Source organism: Capsicum annuum, chromosome 1, assembly GCF_002878395.1.
Source record: "Capsicum annuum cultivar UCD-10X-F1 chromosome 1, UCD10Xv1.1, whole genome shotgun sequence".
NCBI classification, from domain to species: Eukaryota; Viridiplantae; Streptophyta; class Magnoliopsida; order Solanales; family Solanaceae; genus Capsicum; species Capsicum annuum.
In genome coordinates, this window is record NC_061111.1 from 144900870 (window position 1) to 144925168 (window position 24299).

At 30.5% G+C, this 24299-nt stretch overlaps 2 protein-coding genes and 1 non-coding gene across 6 annotated transcripts; 1 reads left to right on the top strand and 2 right to left on the bottom strand.

The window, feature by feature from the left end:
• Window positions 1-8372: 8372 nt before the first annotated feature.
• On the bottom strand, window positions 8373-12591 carry LOC107839145. The gene is made up of 6 exons (XM_016682516.2): window positions 12275-12591; window positions 12118-12185; window positions 11515-11567; window positions 10927-11421; window positions 10619-10778; window positions 8373-10068 (listed from the first exon to the last, which is right to left on the bottom strand). Exons 1-6 carry the CDS (start codon window positions 12417-12419, stop codon window positions 9880-9882), a joined length of 1110 nt encoding a protein of 369 aa, XP_016538002.2. The 5' UTR covers window positions 12420-12591; the 3' UTR covers window positions 8373-9879.
• Window positions 8577-9029, top strand: LOC124887629. Its single transcript, XM_047397221.1, has one exon. The coding sequence runs from the start codon at window positions 8577-8579 to the stop codon at window positions 8778-8780; it is 204 nt and encodes a 67-aa protein (XP_047253177.1). The 3' UTR covers window positions 8781-9029.
• Window positions 12592-18527: 5936 nt separating the features above from the next.
• Window positions 18528-21823, bottom strand: LOC107843742. 4 transcript variants are annotated; one of them, XR_007045407.1, is made up of 6 exons: window positions 21126-21760; window positions 20733-20879; window positions 20580-20657; window positions 20317-20405; window positions 19577-19683; window positions 18528-18903 (listed from the first exon to the last, which is right to left on the bottom strand). It is a non-coding gene; the product is annotated as an uncharacterized LOC107843742 (transcript). The 4 variants fall into 4 exon arrangements; XR_007045405.1 differs by lacking the exon at window positions 18528-18903 and having other exon boundaries at window positions 19051-19683; window positions 21126-21179; window positions 21633-21770; XR_007045406.1 differs by lacking the exon at window positions 18528-18903 and having other exon boundaries at window positions 19051-19683; window positions 21126-21179; window positions 21579-21761.
• Between the last annotated feature and the right edge of the window lie 2476 nt (window positions 21824-24299).

Genomic DNA, 24299 nt, shown 5'->3' on the forward strand with positions numbered 1-24299 from the left:
ATATCAAAAATAATACAAGCCAGCAAATGTTTTTGAGCAATTTTTTCTTCACTTGTCATTACCGGGAAGATTATACACAAATCGGCGATGCATTCCCAGCATATCAGTAGCCAAATTGGATATCGAACAACTGGTAGTTCCATTAATACTCTAAGATCGACACCTTTTAATTAGTAGAAGGAGATGTTGTACAAAAGCTTCCGTCGGTGTTGTTTCTCAAAATCATTGATGATATCATCAATTGTTTTTTCCCAATTTTCAGTTGCCTCAAGCTGCAAGTGAGATCTTGTATTGTTATTGAGAAACCAAACAAAATTAATGGAGAAGAGAGGGTGGAGAGATGGAGAAGAGAGAAAAGGAAGAAGATCGGCCTTTTTTCTTTTTAAAATTTTTATTTAAAACTTTTTATTTTATAAATTTTTAAGTGGCATTTTAAAAATGATGTGGAATTAATATAATATTTAAACTGACGTGGAAGCTGACGTGGGTAACACTCATAAAAAAAGTGTTTAAAATGTTGTTTTTTAGTAGGTTCAGGGATCTAGATGACAAACATGTAAGTAGAACTGTCCAACTTACAAAATCGACATAGTACAGGGGTCCAGAAGGTCATTTTGCCTTTAATCAACTACTAATTAGCAAATATAGGAGACATTTTTTAATATTTTGTTAGGACAATTTCAAGATACTATAATCAATAGAAATACAACGGAACGATAAGCTTATTCAACCTTGTGAAACAAGCTACATCGATGACAAAATGAAATATGCAATTAGCAAAAGTAACATAGATAAGTCTTCCTCTATGCATATGGAAATAACAATACATTCAACGAGCATTGGAAAAGAAAAAAATTCGGGTTTCACTGTTTTTTATTTCAAGCAGTGAAAAATTGAAGCAAAGCACAGTGAAAAATATTTTCGAGTAATGTGAATTTTTTTAGAAATGTGAATATTAGTGTTGATGGGGTGGGAAAAAGGGGTGGGGGTGGGGCATAAGTCACATTTGTCATTTTCCGAAAAATAACTTCCCTTGGTTCATGAGGAAAGTCATTTTTCCTCAAATGGAGAAAAATAAGTTGTTATGAAAATATTTTCCCAACATTTAACTATAACCAAACAAGAAAAAATAAGAAAACATTTTTCAGAAAATATTTTTCATCATACCAAACACACCTTAAATCAATTTATGCACCAAAAAGTAATTTTACCCTTTAAATGTTTGTCCGCTATTTTCAATCAACTAATCCAAACTACTCATAATGATTGCTGCTAAGAATAATTATTATTTGTTAGAGTACGTGCCCTATTGATCAATGACTTTAACGTAAGAATTGCCTATGGATGAAAGGGGTTGTCTAACGTGTTCCAAGGAAGCAGTAAAACGGAAAGTAAAAAACACAATGATTTTTACGTGGAAAACACCCGGCTCAAAAAGGTGTAAAAAAATACGACCTATACCTTTACAGGTTTCAAACCCAATTTCACTAAATAACTCTGAGCCTCAACAACGATTGATTACAAAACTCTTGTAACCAACAACTAGGAATTATAAACTCGAATTCCTATACCTCAATAACTGGGATTATAAACTCTAATTCCTATAACTCAATAACTGAAATTATAAACTCTAATTCCTATAATTCAACAATCACCCTTGACTGTAGAACCCAATTCGAGTTATCCCAATCTCGAAGTTAACTTAACTCAGTATTGTTTCTAAATAATTAATATAGGAAATTACAACTCAATAAGAACAATACATTTAAACTGACTCATGAACTGTAAAGTTTAATCCTATGAAATAGGTTCGTTAATCTGTTCCTTTGTACTGGCAACACTTGAATCTTCAGTTAGAATTCTCTCAATTATGAACTTTCCTAATTTGCTCGTATTTAGCCTTTTCTCTCTCTGTAAGTGCGCAAGTTACTTGAAATGGGAAGACAAGAGAATGCCCGGGTACTCCATCTACCAAAAGAAATGATTGAAATAGAGCGAATAATGGAAAGGCGGTTGCGAAAGCGCTGACTCCAAGGCTGATGGAATTGAACTTAAAGGGAAAAGGAAATAGGCTAAGCAAGAGGATTTACCATCGATCGTGAAAAATGAAGTGACTCACCAAGAGCATTGCCTACCAGGGGCTGCGGGGACAAGATCTATAAGAACTAAACCAAAAGAAAATGTGATACATCTTCTATTTAAGCACAACTCTCCAAAGAGTCATTCTTTATTTCAAACTCCCCCTTTAATCAAATTTCTCATTGCATAGAGTTCTACTTCAAGTGAGACTCCTTCTTCAATTCAACTCTTGTCTCCTTAGTATTGTAGGCAAACTTTAACTCTTTAAATCAGCACATGTTTATTTCCTTGGATTTATCTGAATTAACTACCCATCTGATTCTTCTTTGATTTTTGCATGCTTGTCTTTAATCATCGATGATTTTGCTACAAGTTTCAGCTACATGAGACAGTGTATTTGTGAACCAGCTTGGCTGACATGTTTAATATCACTTTGTCAGTTTTTCAATCATCAAATCTACATCGTACCCAACATTATTATTACTGATTCATATTATAAGTATTTATTTTTATTATTACACTTCTTAAGTATAATGATTATAAGAGCATTTGTACAAAATCCTGATTATCCTCTCTCTTTAAGTTTCTCATGTAATTAACACTATACTAATTTAAACCCTCAAGGTAATTATTTACAACTTCTTATTTTTCTAAAATATAAAATCTGTTTTTTGAAATAATTTAAATAATATTTGAATCGAATGTGTCGTGTTAGATCATATGTAAAGTTAAATAATGAATTCACTTATACGAGGATGGTAATGTCACACATTTTGTACCCCAAAAAAATTATGATACGCACTTGGGTATATTACTTTAAGTGGAAAATAGGTGAACATAGTTAGGTTTTTCTTTTGTATTATAAGTATCACCTATTTTTTGTTTTATTTTCATAAATAATTTGTAAAAAAACAATTTAAAAAGATTAAAGAAAAAACAGAGGAAATCATATCAGTTTCTCTTATTTAAATTATAGCTAATCATAAGACATCATTTTCTTTCCACATATACACACCCCAACCCCAAATATAACTTGCTTACTCAAGTTTGTGTTTGATAATTGCTTTTTCCTTCCCAAGTGTCCTAATTGGTCTTTGATACAACTTGGGATCTAATGAGTAGTGATAATGAAAGAGATTGAAAAAATGATATACTCCAAATAATATTTCCACTTTTAAACATTTTATAGTTGTCCCTTACCCAACTATAAATTAGTAAAACACAATTTTATGTTAATTTTGCAAAGCACAAAATAGTGCATGAGCCAGTTTAGGTTAATGACAGAGGTGGGTCCAAACTCCAAAAGCAAAAGTACACATTGGGTCTACATGAATCTGGAACTTTCTAGTTCAGTGAGGCGGCTTCGGATACCGTGCCATAACATCTACCCACATTTTAATTGTCAAAATCATTCCTACACCATACATTTCTTTTTTTCCACTGGTGTTCAATATTCATACTAAAATTTTAATTAATTTCCACTATAAAATTTATTTTGAAGGATGATGTTTTCAATAAAATCTTATTTATACTTAAAATTTAAATTTAAAAACTCTTATTAAAGATAAAATAATCCCATTATTACACTATAACTTAGGTCGGTACACCATACATTTCTCAGTCAAATATATGATTCATTTTCAATTTAGGGACATCCACCTCCAAGTATGTGCTTTCGCAACTTCAATTGGTAGCATTAGAAAAAATGTCTTATTAATTTCCTCGAAATTACATTTTCCATTTATCGAAATTAAATACAATAAAAGAATAATACTCCCAATGCCATTTTATTTGTCCACTGAAAATAGATGTCCAACACAATTTATTCAATTTTGAAAATTAATGGGTAAATATTATTTTCACTCGTTTATTTTTTCTATTAAATATTAGTTATCATTTAGTGTATTTCTAAAAATATTATAATAATTATATTGAAAGAAAGATATAATAAAATGACGCTATTTATTTGTTATTTCTTTAATATGTATGTTAGCAAACGAAGATGGTTGGAAGGAGAGAGTATGACTCTTGCAATCCAAACTTCCGAATACCTACAAGTGTCAATTCTCTTGTGAGATCATTCACCAATGAATTGGGGATATTGGGCATTGAAAATACTTTAACATGTTTGTATCTAACACAGTTTTAAAATCATTTTGTAACTTGCTAATACAGTGATGAAGGACTTAACCATTTCTTAAAAGAGCTAGTCAATTTTACAATACCAAACTTTCTTTTTTTAATCATGAGATAAGAATATAATTAATCATCATCTGGATAACATGCCATTCATCCTAGTGACGGAGGTTCAAAACATACTATATTTCCTCTCAGCCCACCCAAATAAAAAATAAATCTCTCCTCCCTAGACTTCACTTGTTTTAAGAGTTCTATATACTTTATTCTCTGTGGATCTTACTTGAAAAATTTCACTGAATTTATTATTGTTGTATCTGAGTAATATCAAAATTTTCAAACTCTAACATAAACTAACAAAAAAAACACAAGTTCAGCAACAAAGTACTTGTACGTGCCACGACTCATACATTATTATCCATTATTTTAGTGAGAACCATTGGATCTTTCTAGGTTCCATACATATGTCCAAACGCACAATTTTTTTTTTAAAAAAACAAATCAACCTACGACCTCGAAAATATGTTCCACAAGCATAAGCTAATCTAGAATTTCTTAATTAATAGATTTTTCATTAAAAAAAAATGAACTTACGATGTCGAAAATATGGTCCACAAGCATAAGCTAATTTAGAATTTCTTAATTAATAGATTTTTGATTCTAACGACAAAAAGTTTTTAAATTTTTGACAAACTATTCGTTCTTATCAAGTGAATTTTAATTTAAATACAAAATCTGCAAGTGAAACGTAAGTTCATCTTCGATTTTATTAAAAAATCTAAATAATTAATTGGATACAATTCGATCTAATCCATATTTTAATGAATCATTAACATCCTTAGCTCAACCCGAGATGAAAAACTAAGGTTATTTGTCATACAACTAGAGAATATAGAGGAAAGTGTTAATAATACTCATCTTTGATCCCTGTTACGTCCTACTTTTTAAGATGATTATCACAAGTGGATCCCAATTATTAGCCTTCAACACATTATATTATATTACTCATGTCTAATTAATTTTAATGCAATTCATATTTATATTTAAATTTATGTTTTACGTTAAAATAAAATTAAGTGAATTTCATATTTTAAAGCTATATTTGCTCCTGAATTGGCTACACATTCATGTAATTATAAAGATCATTTTAAAATAAAGAATCATATACTGATAGAAATAACATATGTTCGGACAACAAAATGGAAATAATATACATGCTTGATATTGATTATCCACATTGATCTAAAGCTAAGCTGTAATAATCAATTTATAGTCCAAATTAAACCCAATTACTATCCATCTGTCCCATTCATGGAACTTTCTTCTGTTTATAAGTTTTCGTGGACAACAATCTCTTGAGTCTTTTTAAAAAGATTTAATAAATTGAATGTGGAATTCTTTGACCCAAAAAAAAAGGGTCTTGGCCAAAAGGATACAAACATAAACCAATGATAAAATGAAAAGAGGCTCTTTAGAAGGGTGTGTATATATAATAATAATAATAATAATAATAATTGATAAAGTGTATTATTAATATAAGGATTATATCATGTTGATATTATTCATTATTAATATACGGATTAATTATGTTGATATTATTCTTTATTGATTATTTGATTTGGTGTATACCTTTAATCATGTTTAATCATTAAAATTACTATCAAATAACATATTAAGTAATACTTATATTGTAATTTTTGCTAATATTTGCCTGCTAATTACTAACTGTTTGATTTGAACACCATACGTACAATTGGCAATACGCAGTCAAATTACTGTCCAGATAAAGTCAACACATTATTGGGTGGACAGATGTTCACATCTCATTAGACAGACAAAATGGTAAATACTTAAACCATTTCAATTTACTTTTTAAATTAAAAATAACAAAATAAGTATCTTCTGCTTACTCTTTTATCATAGAAAGAAAAATAAACTACCATACAAAAATAGCTATGCATTTAAGGCAATGTTTATCTGCTTTGAATTTGCTAACTTGAATGCTTAGATCTATCCCATTATTTTATAAGTTAATGTACTCATCTATTATTTAACCATGAATCATGATATCAATTTATTAGATTTTAACTCAATACAAAGGTTTTAAAAAGTAAAAGAAATTTTAAATTTTTGTTATCTTAAACGAAAGATAATTTTAAATTTAAAAATTATCAAAAAATAAAAAATAATTTTTTAAAACAAACTAAACGGAAAAAAAGATAAATAATCGAAATGATAAAAGTATTCATGTAGTTTGATATAAATAGTTCTTATCGAATTACCCCCTCTGTCTATTTTCAATATAATAACATACGACTTTACTTGTTTAGTTTGAAAAATCAAAAGATAATTATCATTTTGGATTTAGCAATAGTGATCTCGTTATGACCGGTGGGAGAGAGAAAACTTCCGAACCCTCTTTTCCAGCCATATAGCGAGTAATCACACCGAATACTAACTGAAAGCATATGAGAATAAATATTATCCTTTGCATTAAATACCATCAATTTTTTAATTTTTAGATGATTTATAATTAGTGAAGATAATATAACAAAATTATGCTTTTATTTATTAATTTCTTCCTTCCCTATTATTTGTTTACTTTAAATTTTGTACAATCTTTAAAAAAGTAAGGTTAATATGAATATTGTACCATAATATCTACATTGATTAATGCAAAATGTTAAATCTTAAAAAATGATATATAAAAGTGAAAATATATCTATGAAATATTTTCCATCTCAAAATAATTGACCATTTATAGATTTTATACAATTTTTAAGAAATAAATTAATAAAGAGTGCAAATTAATTATTATGACCTTATTATCTATTTAATTTTACTTACATGAATTTTGTGGGGGGTCTATCGAAAACAACCTTTCTATTTTTTTGAAGGTAGTGGTATGAACTGCGTACATTCTACCCTCCTCAGATCCCACTTTGTGGGAATACATTGAGTTTATTATTGTTGTTGTACATGAATTTTGTAGGGGTTTACCAGTATGCATAAAGTGTTCATCCAAAGGGTAGAAGCTGTGCAAGAAATTGTAGTTGTTGCAATTATTTTTGGATTAAAAAAAAAGATAGAATTAATTACTAAAGATATAATTGAAAAAATAATTAATTATTTCTTGATCTCATTAAATATGTTAATTGTTCTATACTTCCTATGTCTATAAATACTTATTCACTTTTAACTTGACATATACCTTAAGATAAATAAATAAATAGAGGGATGATTTTAGAATAATATTCTTTGACTATAATAAATTTTTTACTTTAAAAAATATAATACTGATGTATTATATTTAATATAAAAAATAAAATAAATAAATTATTTGTTATTTTTATAATAAATTTTTTACTTTATAAAAATAAACTAAAGATGTAAAACTGATATTCTTAATCCAACTAAAATTAACCCCACGCTCCCATAGCCCTTCTTTTGCCTTCCCCGGAAAAAAGAATAGTGCCCCTAAAACCACCCAAGAGAACCAGGTGCTGTGAAAAGATTGGAAAAGAAACAGGCGGCTCCATTTAGCTAGCACTAGTATTCCCTTCCATTTTTATTTTTCCATTTTTAAATGTTCAAAGTAGTATTTATAGAATTTATAAAATTAATTAATGAATGAAAAAAAAGATCACCGCAAGAATGTATTGTACGCAACCTTGCATTTATGTCAAAAACTGCTTCTAAGACTTGAATTCGTGACCTCTTGGTCACATGACAATAACTTTACTAATTACGTCAAGGATCTCCTTCGAAAAGTATGCAAGAGAGCAGGGTTTGAACTCTTGATAAAAAAAGGACAGCTTGGTGCACTAAAGCTATCGCTATGCGTGAAGTTCGAAAAAGGCATAATTTATTTATTTTATTCTTAATATTAAATATGATTTTAAAATATTAAATTTATTAAATTTAAAAAATAATAAGATAAAATTATTTTTGCCTTCATAGTTTTTGTGCCGATGGAAAAATGAACAAAGGAAATACGTAGGAAGGGACTAACAAAATATCGCTTTGATTACACGCGCCCACACCCCTACCCCTCTTATCATTAATATATGAACAAAATTTGTCCTCGTTAATTCCACCTTCATCCTAATCTCAATCCCTCAAAAATCTACCTACAATTCTCCTAAAAACCCCTTCTCTTTTTTTTTTTTTTTTCTTTTCTTTTTAATCCTTTTCTCTAAATTCATTTCTTCACAAGAAAAATTCACCAAAAGGCAAAAAAACCCATCTCCCTTTTTGGATTTTTTTCTCAAGAAAATCCAAGTTCTTAGCTTTTCAACAAATTCTATAGAACCCCATCTTCCTCTTTTCTTGAATTTTTGTTGGTCTGGATTAGATTTGAGATGCTTCATCTGTTCTTTGCAGTGGCGTTTTCTGCAGTGCCTTTGACTCTTTATATACCTCCTATGAGAAGCTTGAATCTTTTTGTGGAAACTATGGAGGATCTTTGTAGGGAATCAAGTGTTTATACTGGAAGGATGTACCCCAGGCTAAGAAATGCTTGGGGTAGGATCTTGAATTGTATGCTTTGTGTTACTACAAGGTAGATTTTTCAAGATTCATGGTCTGATCAATCTTCAAGATTCTGGAATTAACTAAGTTAGCAAAGTTGAAGCCTTTTTTGCTTTGTAAATAATATGTTTTGGTCCTCCTTTGTTTTTTCTCTTTTCAAGTTGTACCTAAAATAACTCTGGTTTTGTGAATTGTTTGGTGGTTTTCTTCTTCTCTTTGGTTTAGAGATTTGATGGTACTTGTTAAATCAAGAGGGTTAATAAAAGGGTTATTTTAGGTTGCAATTGTTTCTGTTTCTATGCAAATTTCATTTTATTTAATAATGGTATTTGTTTCTATGCAAATTTCATTTTATTTTATAACGGGGAGGTCTCTCCATGTGACCGGGAGGGAGGTCATGGTTTCAAGTCGTGAAAAACTCTGGCAGAAATGACTCCCAACTGGAAAATGCTTGAAAAACCCTTGTGGTCTTGGTCCTTCCCCGGACCCTGCCCATAGTGGGAGCTTAGGGCACCGGGGCTGTCCCTTTTTTTTGATTAGCACAATTCAAGGTTCAAGGAATTTGATAATCGTTGGATCATTATAAACTTGTTTCTTGGGGTTTATGAGATCTGAATATTGCTGTTTTTTGGTTATCATTGTTCTAAGAAAAATTATTGCAAAGTGAAAAGATGGAGGGGACTCCTTTTCTGCTGTGGGGTTCTTTTTGGTGCTCCATCTATCTTGGTCCATTTGTTGGAATGATGATGATAAATGGATTTGGAGATATTGGAATATAGCTGTTGTTGTGGTTACTATGGTAACAATCAATCACACTTTCATAATCTTATCCTTTTAATACTATACTATGTCCATAGTTTAAAAAATCAACTTTTCCAACTTCACACAGGATAAAGCATATATTCCAAAAGAACAGTAAATGGATAATGTTATTTAATACCCTGGACCTTTGAACTGTTTTCTTACAACTTATTATCCTCATAGATCAAATTATAAATGGAGATTGATTGAGTGTATCAGAGACTATAAAGAATGAAACAATGTTGTCTTACGGAAAAAAAATTGACTCTTTTGAGTATGAAAGAATAACTACACTTGATGAAATGTTGTGCAGCAACAGTGGCTTGACCTCTCTCAGCTGGCAAGTGTACAAGGCTTCAAGAACCAGAAAACATCCAAAGCTCTTGCAGCTTCTTTTTCAGCAACAATAGCACCACCTCTCTGTCCTTGTTGATTATTGTTACTCATCATCTTCCCGGGATCTTCCCGTCTCTTCCCTTCATTGTTGCTTTGTTCCAGTTCTTGAAGGATCCCTCTTGTCTCCTATAATATTTATTTCATCATACAGATTCACTGTGTTAGTTTAAAGATAACCTGATCAACAGTACACATCAAAGCAGCATTAAACATCGAACACGATTGAAGTATGTTTGGAGCAACTCTTGCTCTTTTATCAACACAGCCAATCAGGAACAAGTTTGTGGTGGTAACAGCACGAAAAAAAGTCGTCTTAATTATCTAAATAGCCAAAGTTCATCTCAAATGAAATTAAATTTTGAGGATTAGTGGGTTGTAGCTAAAATTGTAGACAGCACTTAACATAGGTGGGAAACTATATAGAAAATAGACCGTGGGACCTTAGTCCAACTCGACAAGATAAAGTTATCATAAGGTGAAATTTGCAAGGAGATAATGGGCCATGCACTTCACAACAACTAGAAAACAACAGTTTATAATGATTACTGTGCACAGCAAAGAGGTTATTGTGTTAGGGAGATGGAAGTTTTCTGAACAAGTAGCACCAGCACAAAACGAGGAGGAGATCACAAGCTACTGCAAAATTTAATCTAGTGAAAAGTAGGTTTACACATACCAGAGGCCTGGATTTCAAAGCCTTTGCAATTCCACGGCTGGCTGAGAAACACTGAGGAGTAGGAGGATTTGTGCGGATGTGAGACAAGATATCTTCATCTCCGCGCTTAATGTTCTTCACATCCACCAGTATCGGTGTGTTTTCTGCATTATCATTTCTCCTGCATAGATAGTTCACCAACAGTAATATCAGTACCTCCAATAATGTTTTTGTTTGGCCAATTCGTTTCATTTCGCCTATATGCTATGCGTTCTACTCAATCTTGTATTTTCGATACAAAAGAACTTTTTGTGTTACGTGAAACTTACAGTTTCCTTCTCTGTTTCTCCTTAGTGTTGCTGCTCTTTGCCACTAGTTCATTAGTCTCTTTGTTCATCTCCATAAATGGTTTCCTTTCCCTTTCTTTATCATCAACAATAATTGGCTCCATAAGTGGACTTGTTTCCAAGTTCTCATCTGCACACTTCTCTCTCTCTCTAGTCCTGGTGACCACTAGTCTCTTCAGCTCGTTGCAAAACTCAGACACCTTGTTCAACAAATCTCCACCAGCAAAAAGATTCTTAGCTGAAAGAGTACTTCTCAACTTTGGTATCTGCTGTTCTTCTTTTTCATCCACTGGTGGCTTCTTCTCCGTGCTCGACTTGATTGTTTGTTTCATTAGTTTATTATTAGCCTTGAACCTTGGAGGGGTTGCAAAATTGGGATTCTGATTCTCACTATCTTCAACAATCTTGTCACATTTCAAGTCTTTATTCAATGATACTGATGGCTGAATTTGCCCCCTCTTCTTCAGTGTTGCATCTCTGAAATTGTAGAACATCACCCATTCAGTTCACAATCTTGTCCAAATGTAAGATTGCATAATAAAAATTTGGATTTTTTTTTTCATTAGTTACCTTCTATTTCGTTCCCCAAGAGGAATATCAGATACACTAGCTGACCTTTGAAGCTGTAAAATTACAACTAAGTTAGAAAAAGTTACAAGCAAAATCTGTCAAATTAACTCACTAAGTTCATTCCATTCTCTTTGACAAGTCAGGATGTCAGTTAACAACAACAACATACTCGATGTAGAGTGGAGTCCGGAGAGGTTAGAGTGGACACAAACTATCTCGTAGAGATACAGAGGCCGTTTCCGGTAAACCCCAGCTTATATAGTATTTCCAAGAAATTTGAAAAAAGAGAATACAGAAACGAGAGCAATAACAGCAATGAAATAACTAGCAAGTCACGATGTCAGTTAACTAGCTTAAATCACACAGTAAAAACAAAGGATAACGAAGATTGATTATTGAATTTCCCCCACTCCCACATAAAATTGGCAAACTGTTGAAACTAACAGAAACACTAAAATCACATCTTCTTTTTCCTCAAAAATAAAAATAAAATGAAGAGCAAATCTTTGATTCTTGCACTTAAGGAGAAACTAACAGAGTACTCTTGAAACTAGCAGAAACACTCAAATTACAATGATCAAAAATAGGGAAAAAAGCACATACCTTAGAGGAGGAAGAGGAAGGGGTAGCTGCTTTATAGAAATCTTCCACTGTCTTTGGATGATTACACTCTGTTCCAAAACAAGAAAGAAAGAAAAAGGATCAGAGGAAAGCCACAAAACTAGAAAGGAAATGGAAGTCATTTGTGTAAGTGGTATACCAGGTCTACAGAACCAAGCATCATCATCAACAGGAGCATCAGAAGCAAAGAAATCAACCCATTGAGGAGCTTTAAAATGCTCGTACAAATCATCTTTAACGAATCTTGAATCAATGGTTTTCCAATCAATTACAGCTATTTCCATAAGATCTTCTTCTTCTTCTTCTTCTTGAATACAGTTTGTACAGAAATGGAGAAATGAGAAAATAAAAAGAGATCAATAAAGTGTATGGATTCACAGGTGAAATGCAACGTTTTTTTTTGGTTGTTGAAAGGAGCTGACACCAAAGAGATTTCAACAAGACCGTTGGGATTTAAGGCTTTTTGGAGGTTTTTATTTGTTCTTTACATTTATTTCTTTATTTCCTTTTTGACCGTTAGGGAATTTCTTTTCTCATTTATTATTTATTTTATTGTGCCTTCATCTTTAATCCTATGCGCAAATATCTAACTTGATAGTATTATTTTTTTTAAGTAAAGACAAAACAAATATTATGAAGACTCCACTCCGTCCTCATGTCTGCTTGTCATCATTTCACCTGCTTGTTTTGTATTTTTATTATATTATTTCTAATTAATTATTATATATTATTTATGTATTAAAAAAATTAATAGTATTTAATTTTAAAAATAAAATAGATATTTATAACATGTCTGCTTCAATTACTTCAATGTAATTTTATTATAAAACTTCTAATTATTATTAGCAGAATAATAATATATATCGAATTTTATCTTTGTTGAAAAATCTTTTCAGCATGTCGGGTACACTATGAATTTCTTTGTTACATGCCTTTGCTAAAATTTTCTTCTCTCTCAAAATCACATCATGTTATTCATGTCATTTCTTTATCATGTCCTAATATGTTATTGCTTACATAAGCATTCTGTCCTTCGCATGTTTTTGGTCACTGTTTACATAGTTTATATTTTTTCTATTTGTTTACGTGTCTTGGTTAAGTAATGTTTTTGAATCAAAACACATTACCGAGTCATTGTCTTCGTTCGGATCATGAGCAAATTGCTTCATTGTCTGATCATACTTTTCACTTTCTGAAGATTTTGGTGTCTTTTGTGCTTGCGTTGGTTCTAGCAAATTGCTCCCATGTTTACTAATTCTTGAAATTCTTCAGGAAATTCTAATTTAGATGCTTTCCATAATTCTTTAGTAAATTTTTCTAAAAAAGTTTTCATATATCTATACATTATTTTTACGTCTGACTCTTGATTAGACTGTATATAATCCGCCATTACTATACCTTTCTATATGTCTATTACTGAGTTTCATAACTGAAGGTCATGTAGTGCTATGTTTAAAATCCTTCCCTTGAATTTTATATTTTCTGTGTTCATCAGGATTTATCCTATATACTTTATATCTTGATAAATTTTGTGTACTTATTTGTACTCTTTGCATCGAAGTTGTTTTTTGAAAAGGGCAAGAATTACTTGATGTACTTTTCATTTTATACTTTTTGTTTCATTCAACGGATTGAGATCTTGATTGTTGTTTTCTTGTATTTCACCTGTTGATCAATTTTTATTTCTATAGTCATAATTATCTGTTCTTAATTTGCATCTTTTAAAATGTTCTTTCATCGTAGTAAAATCTAAATTTTCAGTTTTACGGCTCAAGTTCCTGTTCATTCGTCTTTATTTCAAACAAAGGCAAACATCTCTCAACCTTTACATTTAAATATTTGGTCGTTATTTATCTTATACATAGTTTCTACTGTTATTATAACTTCATCTACTTTGAATTCTAATTCTGGCATTATCTTTATATTCATATATTTAGTATTGTCACTTTCTTCAAATTTTTCGTCGTTTTTTTTTATCTGCAGACCTATAATCCGTAAATTTAATAGAAGTTTGTCCTTTATTTGTATACATTAAATGATAAACTTGATTTTTGTAATAAATGTACCATATATAGTGAATGCCTACTTTACCATATATAGTGAATACCTACTTTACCATATATTGTGTATGCCTATTTATGGAAAAATTACAAACCCCAAGGTTAGTTTTACCCTATAAATAAATGAATTTTCCTTCATTGTAATTAATCCATCAAGAGAAATAACAATTACTCTATCTTCTCTCTACTCTTATTCTTTATTATTTTATAACACATTATCAGCACGAAACTTTAACCAATTGAATAATTGGCACAAAGCTTTAACCAATTGAATAATTGGTCAATAAGGCAAAGTCATGAAATTTCTTCGCGTTGCAAGTTCTAGGGAGTATTGTTTTCCATTTATGTGTGTGGATGCATGATTAAGTATCATTGTTGGGCTTAGCTTGTTATGATTTGATTTTGCATCTTAGCTTGTTATGATCTGATTTTGCATTTATCAACACTCGATTTTCGTAATTATTATATTATGTTATTACTGTGCGATATCATTAATCTATCAATACTATGCTAATTATGCATATACTAATTCTATGAGTCATTGTTTAAATCTGTAATAGTATGAAAAATTGTTGGGCATATATAACACTTAAGTACTTATGTAATTACATATTATGTATAGGGGTTACAATTGTAATAAAGTGTGTGGCAGTGAAGTTTTGAGAAAATTTGTAAGAAATAGTAAGATTATTAATGTGTCAATTCATATCACAAATACATGTAATTGTAATCTATGAGCTGTCTCAAGTGGTAACATAAGTATAGTTTGTTTGTAAGATATCACATTTCACAGCATGTAGCTGCATACACTATATATGTGAATTGCACAAATCTTGTGTAATTTATCAAAACATGCCTATGTGTGTCGTGTTTTTTCAATACGTGTATTTATAATTTTCGTAACATATGTTAAAATAATTAAATATTACATATCATGCTCAGTAATATTAATATAACTGTGCACAAGTTCACTTTTTTGTATTTCAACTATTTTTATAATAGCATAATGTATTTTATCAATACTATAACCATTCATTATACATAAATCAATATTGGTATAACTAGCATTTGTTCACTCTTTTTACATTGGCCTATTATGTCTGGTGGATTTAAGTTCTATCGCACCAAGAGTGCAATACATCAGGTTTAAGTCCTGATACATTGATGTACTATAATGATAAGATGTTGGGTTCAAGTCCCATCAATTTATGCCTATGACGCCTATACATGGATAAGACGTTGAGTTTGAATCTCAGTGCACCATATTGATTATATTACGATGGCTAAGACAATATTTGATGAAAAAAATCATGATAACCCATTGATATGCCCCATGAAGTGAATATGATAGCAATATATGATGAATTTGAAAGTTGACAACTTGCTCCATTCTTGAAGTGAATGCGGTAGCAATGCATAGTATGTCTTAAAGAAGACAAGTGATGATATTTTCAAATACTTATTGTGATTATAATTAAATATATGTTAAGAGAAAAATTCTCTACATCATATGAATGCCTTAATTTGCTCTTGTAGTAGCAATATCATGAAAGAGGTTATAAGCTATCAAAATTTGATCAACTTAAGGCACGATTATATTCCATAATTGGGAGTGAGGATTTCGATTGTTTCAATACAAACGTGCACTTGATTGTGATAGTATCACAACTCACTTCCAAATAAGGCAAAATAACACTGAAATCTACTTTTGAAGTAGTAAATTAAAAAATTTATTCATAAAATAGTAAATTTGAAATTTACTAAAGTAAAAGATAAATGTCATGGTAAATTTGGAGTTTTTTAGAATAAAAGTTCATAAATTGACATGAACGATTACGACTTCCCAAAACTGTGCATACTGAGTATTGAACATCTATTGAAGAATTCAACCGTTCACCAGTCATGTGATCTATTAAGATGCATCAATATAAGATGATCACTTGTACATTTATTGTCAACCTGTATTTGACATTCATAAAATTGTTGCTCAATACAATTGAGTTAAGAGCATAATTTTCAGATTGTGCAATCAAGAAAGCTATCTTGATGATGATGGTTTGACATTGAATGCCTTCGATAAATAGCTAAACCATCGCTAATGAGAACAAAGTTTCATATGTTGGTTTGAAATATGATATGTTGCATACAAGAACACTTGTATGCATTAGACCAATAAATTATGATTATTTCTCCACTCTTAATTAGTTCAAGGTCATGGACCTACTATTCCATTTAATAGTTTTGATATGCGGTAAACGATTAATGAATATACTATGATGTACAAAGATGGATCGTCAAAGAAGATGGAGGATGTATGTTGGTTTTCCTAACATAAGGGGGAGATTATAAGCAGTCATAAAATATGTTAGGAATTATCATCAGATCCTCATTCAAAAGATGATTCAAGTCTTATGCCGGAAGCATTTACTGACTCAAATTTAATCTCATATCTAAGTTGTAAATGCTTCTATTTTGCATTTTTAAAGGACAAAATCTGTGCATGCATGAAACATGGTAGACTAATCGGTTCCAAATGAAATAATCCTTGAAAAGGATAAGGAGCAAATAATCATAATAAGAAGGCAATATGCTCTTGAAGAGCCTACGACATAACACTTCATGAAACCTATGAGAAGTTCAGGTACCTGAAAATAATGAAGTGATGAGATCTCAAAATGTTATGTCACACTGTGAACCGATACAAAATGATATATCATTGATAATATCTTTGATACAATGACGCAATATTATAAATTATTACGAGGATCTGAATTCTATGTTTATTTAAGCATGCCGGCGTAGAAATATTTATCGAGTGATATGAAAGAATGCATTTTGATAAGTATAAAATTTATTTGATTTGCAGTTCAGACACTTGAAGATGTTACACTTGACATGTTGGATCTTGTCACTTGACAAAAATCCATATGAAAATCTCTAAAGGATTCAAAAAGCCTGAAGCATATAAAGTTTTTGGGAAATTTTTTATTATCCCCATAAGAGATAATTTGATGGTTTGAGTATCATTGAAACTCTTGGAGAGTTTTTAAAAGAAATAGAATTTTTGCTTAAATGAGAAAAATGCAAAATTAAATAAGGATCCATTCCGACCTCAAGAAAAGAATGAGGAACTCCTTGATTATGAAGTACCATATATTAGTGCAATTGATGCACTATTGTATCTTGCAAATACTATAAGGCCTGATATAGCCTTTTTTCAGTTAATTTGTTAGCAAGTTTGCAGTCCCAATCTTATTGGTCATGTTGATGTTGGGTACTTATCTGACCTACATAAAGCTCGGTCTCAAATAGGCTATGTGTTCATATGTGGTGGTATTGCAATATCTTGAAGATATACAAAGCAGTCTATCGTAGCCACTTCATGGAACCATGCTGAGATAATAGTTATTCATGAAGCAAGCCGAGAATGTGTATGGTTGAAGTATGATACATCTCATTCGAGAAAAATATTGTTTGAAATGTGACAATATACCCACAATCTTATATGAAAATAATGCAACATGCATAGCACAACTTAAGGGAGGATCCATAAAAGGAGATAGAACGAATCATATTTCGTCAAAGCTTTTCTACATACATGAGCTCCAAAAGAATAATGATATTAACATGCTATAGATTCGTTCAAGTGATAATGTGGCTAATTTATTCAGCAAGTATCCTTCAATTGCAACTTTCAAGAAGATGGTGCACAAGATCGGAATGCAAAGGTTCAAAGATGTTCTCATTAGGGGGAGTTAATACGCGTTGTACTCTTTTTCCCTTATGAGGTTTTGTCCCATTGGATTTTCCTTGTAAGGTTTTTAATGAGGCAACCTATATGCGTATTATTAGAGATGTGTACTCTTTCCCTTCACTAGATTTTTTTCCCACTAGGTTTCTTTTTTAGTAAGATTTTAACGAGGCACATTATCTATCTAGACATTCAAGGGGGAGTGTTATAAATGTACCATATATAGTGAATATCTACTTTGCCATATATAGAGAATACCTAGTTACCATATATTGTGTATGCCTATTTATGGAAAAGTTACAAACCCCAGGTTAGTTTTTCCTTATAAATAAAGGGATTTTCCTTCATTGTAATTGATCCTTCAAAAGAAATAACAATTACTCTATCTTCTCTCTCTACTCTTGTTCTTTATTCTTTACTAGTAAACTTGCCCGCGCTTCGCGCGTTTTGAAGAACACGTGGAAATATATAAAAAGATGAAAAATAATAATAGATTAAGATATTATCCCTCTCATTTTATGAGAATAAAAACACAAAAAATAAATATATTTGGAGTAATTTATATTATTTTCATGATTTTGTGTAATGTATAGTTAATTACATATTATCAATAAAGTTCATTTAAGTTTATCTATTAAGAAAATGTACATTAACTATATAACTATGACATTACTATTTACTTTAGAAATAACAACAAAGAAAAAGTTAGTAAGTATCCTCTGATGACATTTGAAAATCATAAAATGTCGATTAATAATGAACTTAAATTAAAAACGTTGACAAAAAAATAGTTATATTGCAGCAAACAAACAACGTTGATTGAATGAAACTTTTCCACTTGAGTCTCCAAGTCCCCTATCACGATCTGTATCTTGCCTCCAATGCTCCTCAAATGATCATATCTCATCCTTACCTTATCCGTGCCCCTTGATATTGGGAATCTATCGAAATCTCATCCTAATCGTAAGGGAAAACAACGTGAGCGTGTGATAAATGGATGTACATGTGAGGTGGATGTCTTAGTTTCAATCTATAGTACCAAATATCAATCAAGAAAAGGTAAAGAAAGAATGTAGGAACAAATAATTTAGGATAGAGGACTAATATTATAAAGAGTATGTGAATTAGAATTCTAGTAAGTGGATTCTTCCAATGACATATTTGATCAAATCATTTCTCAATTGCCATTATTGGGCTCACAACATACATTAATCTGAAAAAATTAGACTTTGCCCTCCTTAAGCTCCATATGTCCGAACCAACGTCTAGCATATAGTCCACAAGCTCTTTTTTCAATGGTGGTTCTGCTTGGCCTAGCCTCGTTGACAGTATTTAAATAGTTTGGAACCTGAAGAAATCTTGCTAACTTATAGACAATGGAAGAACATAATGCATCTATGGAAACAACGGTTGAGTGCATTAGACAACATATTGACATAAGACGTACACGAAAACCTCACAGCTAATTGAACTTCTCCCATCATTTTAACGCCCGATGGTTGCAGGACAATAAGAGGGTACGAATGTGTGTATACATTCTCGATTACAAGAATCAAGAGCCTAACCCTCACCTTTCCAATGCTCGTACATTCCCTCCTGTAGGTAAGAATGAGGAAGTCATGAAACAAACCTTTGCTGCCGAAGAGTTTAATTTTCATTTGACAAGCGTGCAAATATTGTTGTATAGAGCTTTGCGTCTCTCTTGTTGCTCTCTACTTGGAGCTGTTTTAGTGTCTTCTGTATCAATTTCATGGGCAAAAGGAGAATCATCAAATAATTTTTTTTTTTAAATAAGGTAAATCAAAGGTCTGAGACATTGCAGTATGGTAAAGAAACAAAGTGTTGGATACAAAAATGCTAATTAAAAGGATTTACTTCATTTTTTTATTCTGTGAAATTCGTGATTATCAATCTCACTAACAAAAACATCAAATTTACTTGAGAAAATAGAGTTAAGTAGGAAAAGGAACATTGAAACAAAACTAAACACACTAATCTCAATAATTTTAAAGGTATTTGTGTTGATAGCTTATAAATAACATGTCACATAACAAATTTGTTGACAGTATTTGAATAGTTTGGAACCTGAGAAAATCATGCTGACTGATAGACAATGGATGAGCATAATGCATTTTTTGAAACAACAGTTGAGCGTATTTAGACAACATATTGACATAAGATGTACACGAAAACCTCACAACTAATTAAACTTCTCCCATCTTTTTAACGCTCGATGATTGCAGGACAATAAGAGGGTAGGAATATGTGTATACATTCTCAGTTTCAAGAGTCAAGAGCCTAACCCTCACCTTTTCAATGCTCGTACATTTTCCCCTATGTAGGTAAGAATAAAGAAGTTATGAAACAAACCTTTGCTGCCAAAGAGTTTTCATTTGGCAAGCATGCAAACATTGTTGTATAGGGCTTTGTGTCTCTCTTGTTGCTGTCTGCTTGGGATCCTGATTGTGATCAATACAGAAGAGCCCAATTGATTGAAACAAAAACTACTGGAAAGTTAAACTAAATGCAAGCAAAATACTACAAAGCATGTCACAAAGGTAAAACTAAACTTGCAAATATGGCAATGTGGATGCAGACCTTTTTTAATCAACTAAAGTAATGTGGAGACAAACCTTTTGATGGAGAATGAGGGAAATCATCTGTCAAAATCAACTTCATGCGGAAAACCCCGTTCTCGTAAGGAGTCCCAGCTACAAGTTAGATAGAGCAATTAGAACAACTATCATGTTTTAAGAGAACTGGAATATACAACAAACATAAGATACCTGGGCCCTTAATATCAGCAAATATGATTGAAAAATCATATCATCGTTTACACCAACTTTGATGCCCTCAAGAGGAGATTCATCAAGATTTTTCAGTTCCTTTGCCAGTTGTTTTATAACGTTTGCTGGGAGATTTTCATTAGTTGCCTATGCCATGACACAAATTTAGCACAATATCAATTGACAAATCCCAAAATACCATACTAAATTACTCAATAACAAGATAAGAAAACGGAAAAGACTAACAACTATTTCATTTGGATACAGGGAGAAAATGGCATAAAGAAATCTAGTCAATACACATTGAATTTGATGAAATACAATAGCCAATCAAATATAAGTAGAATCCAAGGAACAGTTGGCAACTATGTTGATGAGTTATCAGTGCAGTACATAGTTTTAGCTGGTAAGTTCAGATGTTGAGACAATCAAGCTTATGAAAGAATCCTGCAAAAGGGCCAAATTTACTTGAGGATTAAGTAGAAAAAAGAACATTGAAACAAAACTAAACGCACTAATCCCAATAATTTTAAAGGCATTTATGTTGATAGCTTATAAACAGCATGACACATAACAAATTTGGGAGAAATTCTGGCTATTAATAGAGAAATATCAATTTCTGCTAGAAATCATTGAGTTCATAATACATAAAATGGCAACAATGAAATACTCTCCAATAATTCAATTAAAACTTCATCAGATCTCTAGCTTTTGTTTTCAATTTCACGTTTTGATACCATTTAAATCAAATCGGGCCAGAGATAGCAAAATATTATCATCTATTACTTGAAAATTTAATTAAACAACATAGGAAAGAAAAAAGATGAAAAAAGATAGCCTAATCACTGAAGATCTCTCCTTTAGAAGCAACAGAGGTGCAACTTGAGATATATGAGAAACCTAATCACTGAAGATATCTCCTTCAGAAATTTTATTTCCCAAAGGGTTTGTAATGCTTCAGAAGTTATTTCTGAAAGGATATGTAATGTTTTAGAAGATGATTAGGTCATAACTGCACAGATTAAAGTGAGGGATATTTTCTTTAAATAATTAAAATGATTAAAAAGAGCCAAAAAATTGAGAAAAAAGAAAAATCTCCTGCATTGTCAGACTGTCAGCTTTATATATATATATATATATATATATATATATATATATATATATATATATATATATATAGATTATTTTATAACAATTTTAGTGTATTCTCTTTGCTAAAATTTTCTAAATTAATTTAGCATATTTTTTTTGAGTTTATTTTTTAAATATTTCATTAATTTTATACCTTTATTTTCTATTAAGCTTACTACAACTTTAACTGTAAATTTAAATTTAATGATACTATTGATAACAATTTTTCCTATAACACGTACGCATACTATTAAGTTATTGCTGCTATTCAGTTCTTCATATCCTTTTGTATGAATATCAATCTTTTTGTATTTTTTAAATTTGAAAAAAATTATCACGTAATGAGAACTACAGTAAAAAATTTATCCATTATCATATATGTCTAACTCTGTTAGTCCAATTACAAATTTTTTTGAATATGACCATTTACCATCATATATAGTAATCAATATCTTTGCTCCTATATTTTTTTGAGTTAATCTTTTTATTCGTATTACTATTAGTCCCATGTGCATGAGATTCATATTGAATTATTTTATTTCTTTTAAATATTTTTGACTTATTAAATTCATGTTGTTATTATTATTATTATTATTATTATTATCTGTAACACACATTTATTCTTTTCTATAATATCTATACAATTGAGTTTGGATTGAAAAAATTTCTATATTATATAATGCCTTGTGGTTCAATAAATTTAGCATGTTTTATTAAAAGATCTGTATATTTTTGTCTATGTTTATTATTTCTTCTAATTATTGTCTTGAGGTTGTTCTTGATGTATTTATTATTCTGACTAACATATTATTTCCTAATTTATCTTGAGAGAAATTTGTCCTTAACCTATTTATGATTGTTCTAGCCCTCTATAAAAAAAAGTCCACGATTGCTTCTTTTTAATAGTTTTTATCTTTTCTTTTTAAGGAGTTATTTGTATCTTTTTAGCTGTTCGATTAATTCGTCTATATTTTTATGAAAAAAATGTGTGAAAAATATCTGTACATTATCTAAATTTGCAGTTGCACATACTGAACTTTGCGGGGATCCTATGACTCCCTTAGACTTTTTTTCGTATTTAAATGACATATATTTGCCCACTTGGACCACTTATTCAGCCACTCAAAGAGCGGTGATTCACACGGAACATTTCAACAAATAATTATTCCTCTTAATTTCGACTTTTACTATTGAAAATCCCACCATGATAATATCTCAAGGTTATATAATTACAAGTTAAAACATAATTAAGAGGAATAATTATTTAATAAAAGGTCACATGTGAATCACCGCCCTTTGGGTGACTGAATAAGTGGTTCAAGTGAGCAGATATACACCATTTAAATACGAAAAAAAAGTCTAGGGGGTCATAGGAACCCCACAAAGTTCAGTATGCGCAACTGCAAATTTAGATAAAATACATGTATTTTTTAAATTATTATCCGTATTTTTATCCCGGTTGGCTTGCTTTTCTAGTTGTATTTTTTTTTAATAATTTTTTTAAATTTTTTATTAATTTTTAATGATAAAAGTATTATTATATTATTTTATTTTAATATTAATGAATCTATTTTTCTAGGTGGCTGATAATTCGATAATTCTTTCATGTTTGATTGAATTTGTTCTGTGCTTTTAAAAATTACTTGATAAAATGGATAATTCATGAGAGTGTCAATTTTTTTATTTGTTCAATATCTTTCCATTATCCTTGTAACTGTTATTAAAATTATTTATTTTTGAATTTTCTATGATGCTTATTTCTTTATTGTTTAAAATAAATTATTTTATTATTGGTCTTAGAATTACTGGCTTTGACAAATATTTTATATATATATTGGTCTTATATATATATATATATATATATATGTATGTATATGTTTGAATATCTTTTTATTCCTCTTTCTTTTCTTTTAATAAGTTTTATTATTCGGTCTTTATATTCCAATACGTTATTAGCACGAGACTCTTCTTTAGTTTCACTATTCCAAATTTATAAAAACTTGAGTTTGTGACACTGGACATTACCGAAAAAATTATTTATCATGGATCCTTAATGCTGAAATTCACCTTGACGCTAGAGGTCTTGGGGATACTATTAAACAGGAAAATAACGCATCTAGTCAAGATAAGACGAAAGCTATGATTTTTCTTCGTCATCACCTCCACGAAGGATTAAAAACTGAATATTTAACTGTGAAAGATCCACTCAAATTATGGAACAACTTGAAGGACCTATATCACCACCTAAAATTGACGGTATTACCGAAAGCTAAATATGACTGGATACACCTTCGATTTTAAGATTTTAAAATCGTAATTGAGTATAATTCTGCTATTCATAAAGTAAGTTCAATATTAGGATTATTTGGAGAAACCATCACTGATGAGGACTTATTAGAGAAAACTTTTTCCACTTTCATGCTTCTGATGTATTGC

Coding starts and splice junctions, on each gene's coding strand:
- LOC107839145 (XM_016682516.2), bottom strand. CDS start 12,419: ATGGAAATAGCTGTAATTGATTGGAAAACCATTGATTCAAGATTCGTT. Junction 12,186..12,274: donor TGCTTGGTTCTGTAGACCTG/GTATACCACTTA, acceptor GTTTTGGAACAG/AGTGTAATCATCCAAAGACA. Junction 10,069..10,618: donor CTTTGAAATCCAGGCCTCTG/GTATGTGTAAAC, acceptor TAAATATTATAG/GAGACAAGAGGGATCCTTCA.
- LOC124887629 (XM_047397221.1), top strand. CDS start 8,577: ATGCTTCATCTGTTCTTTGCAGTGGCGTTTTCTGCAGTGCCTTTGACT.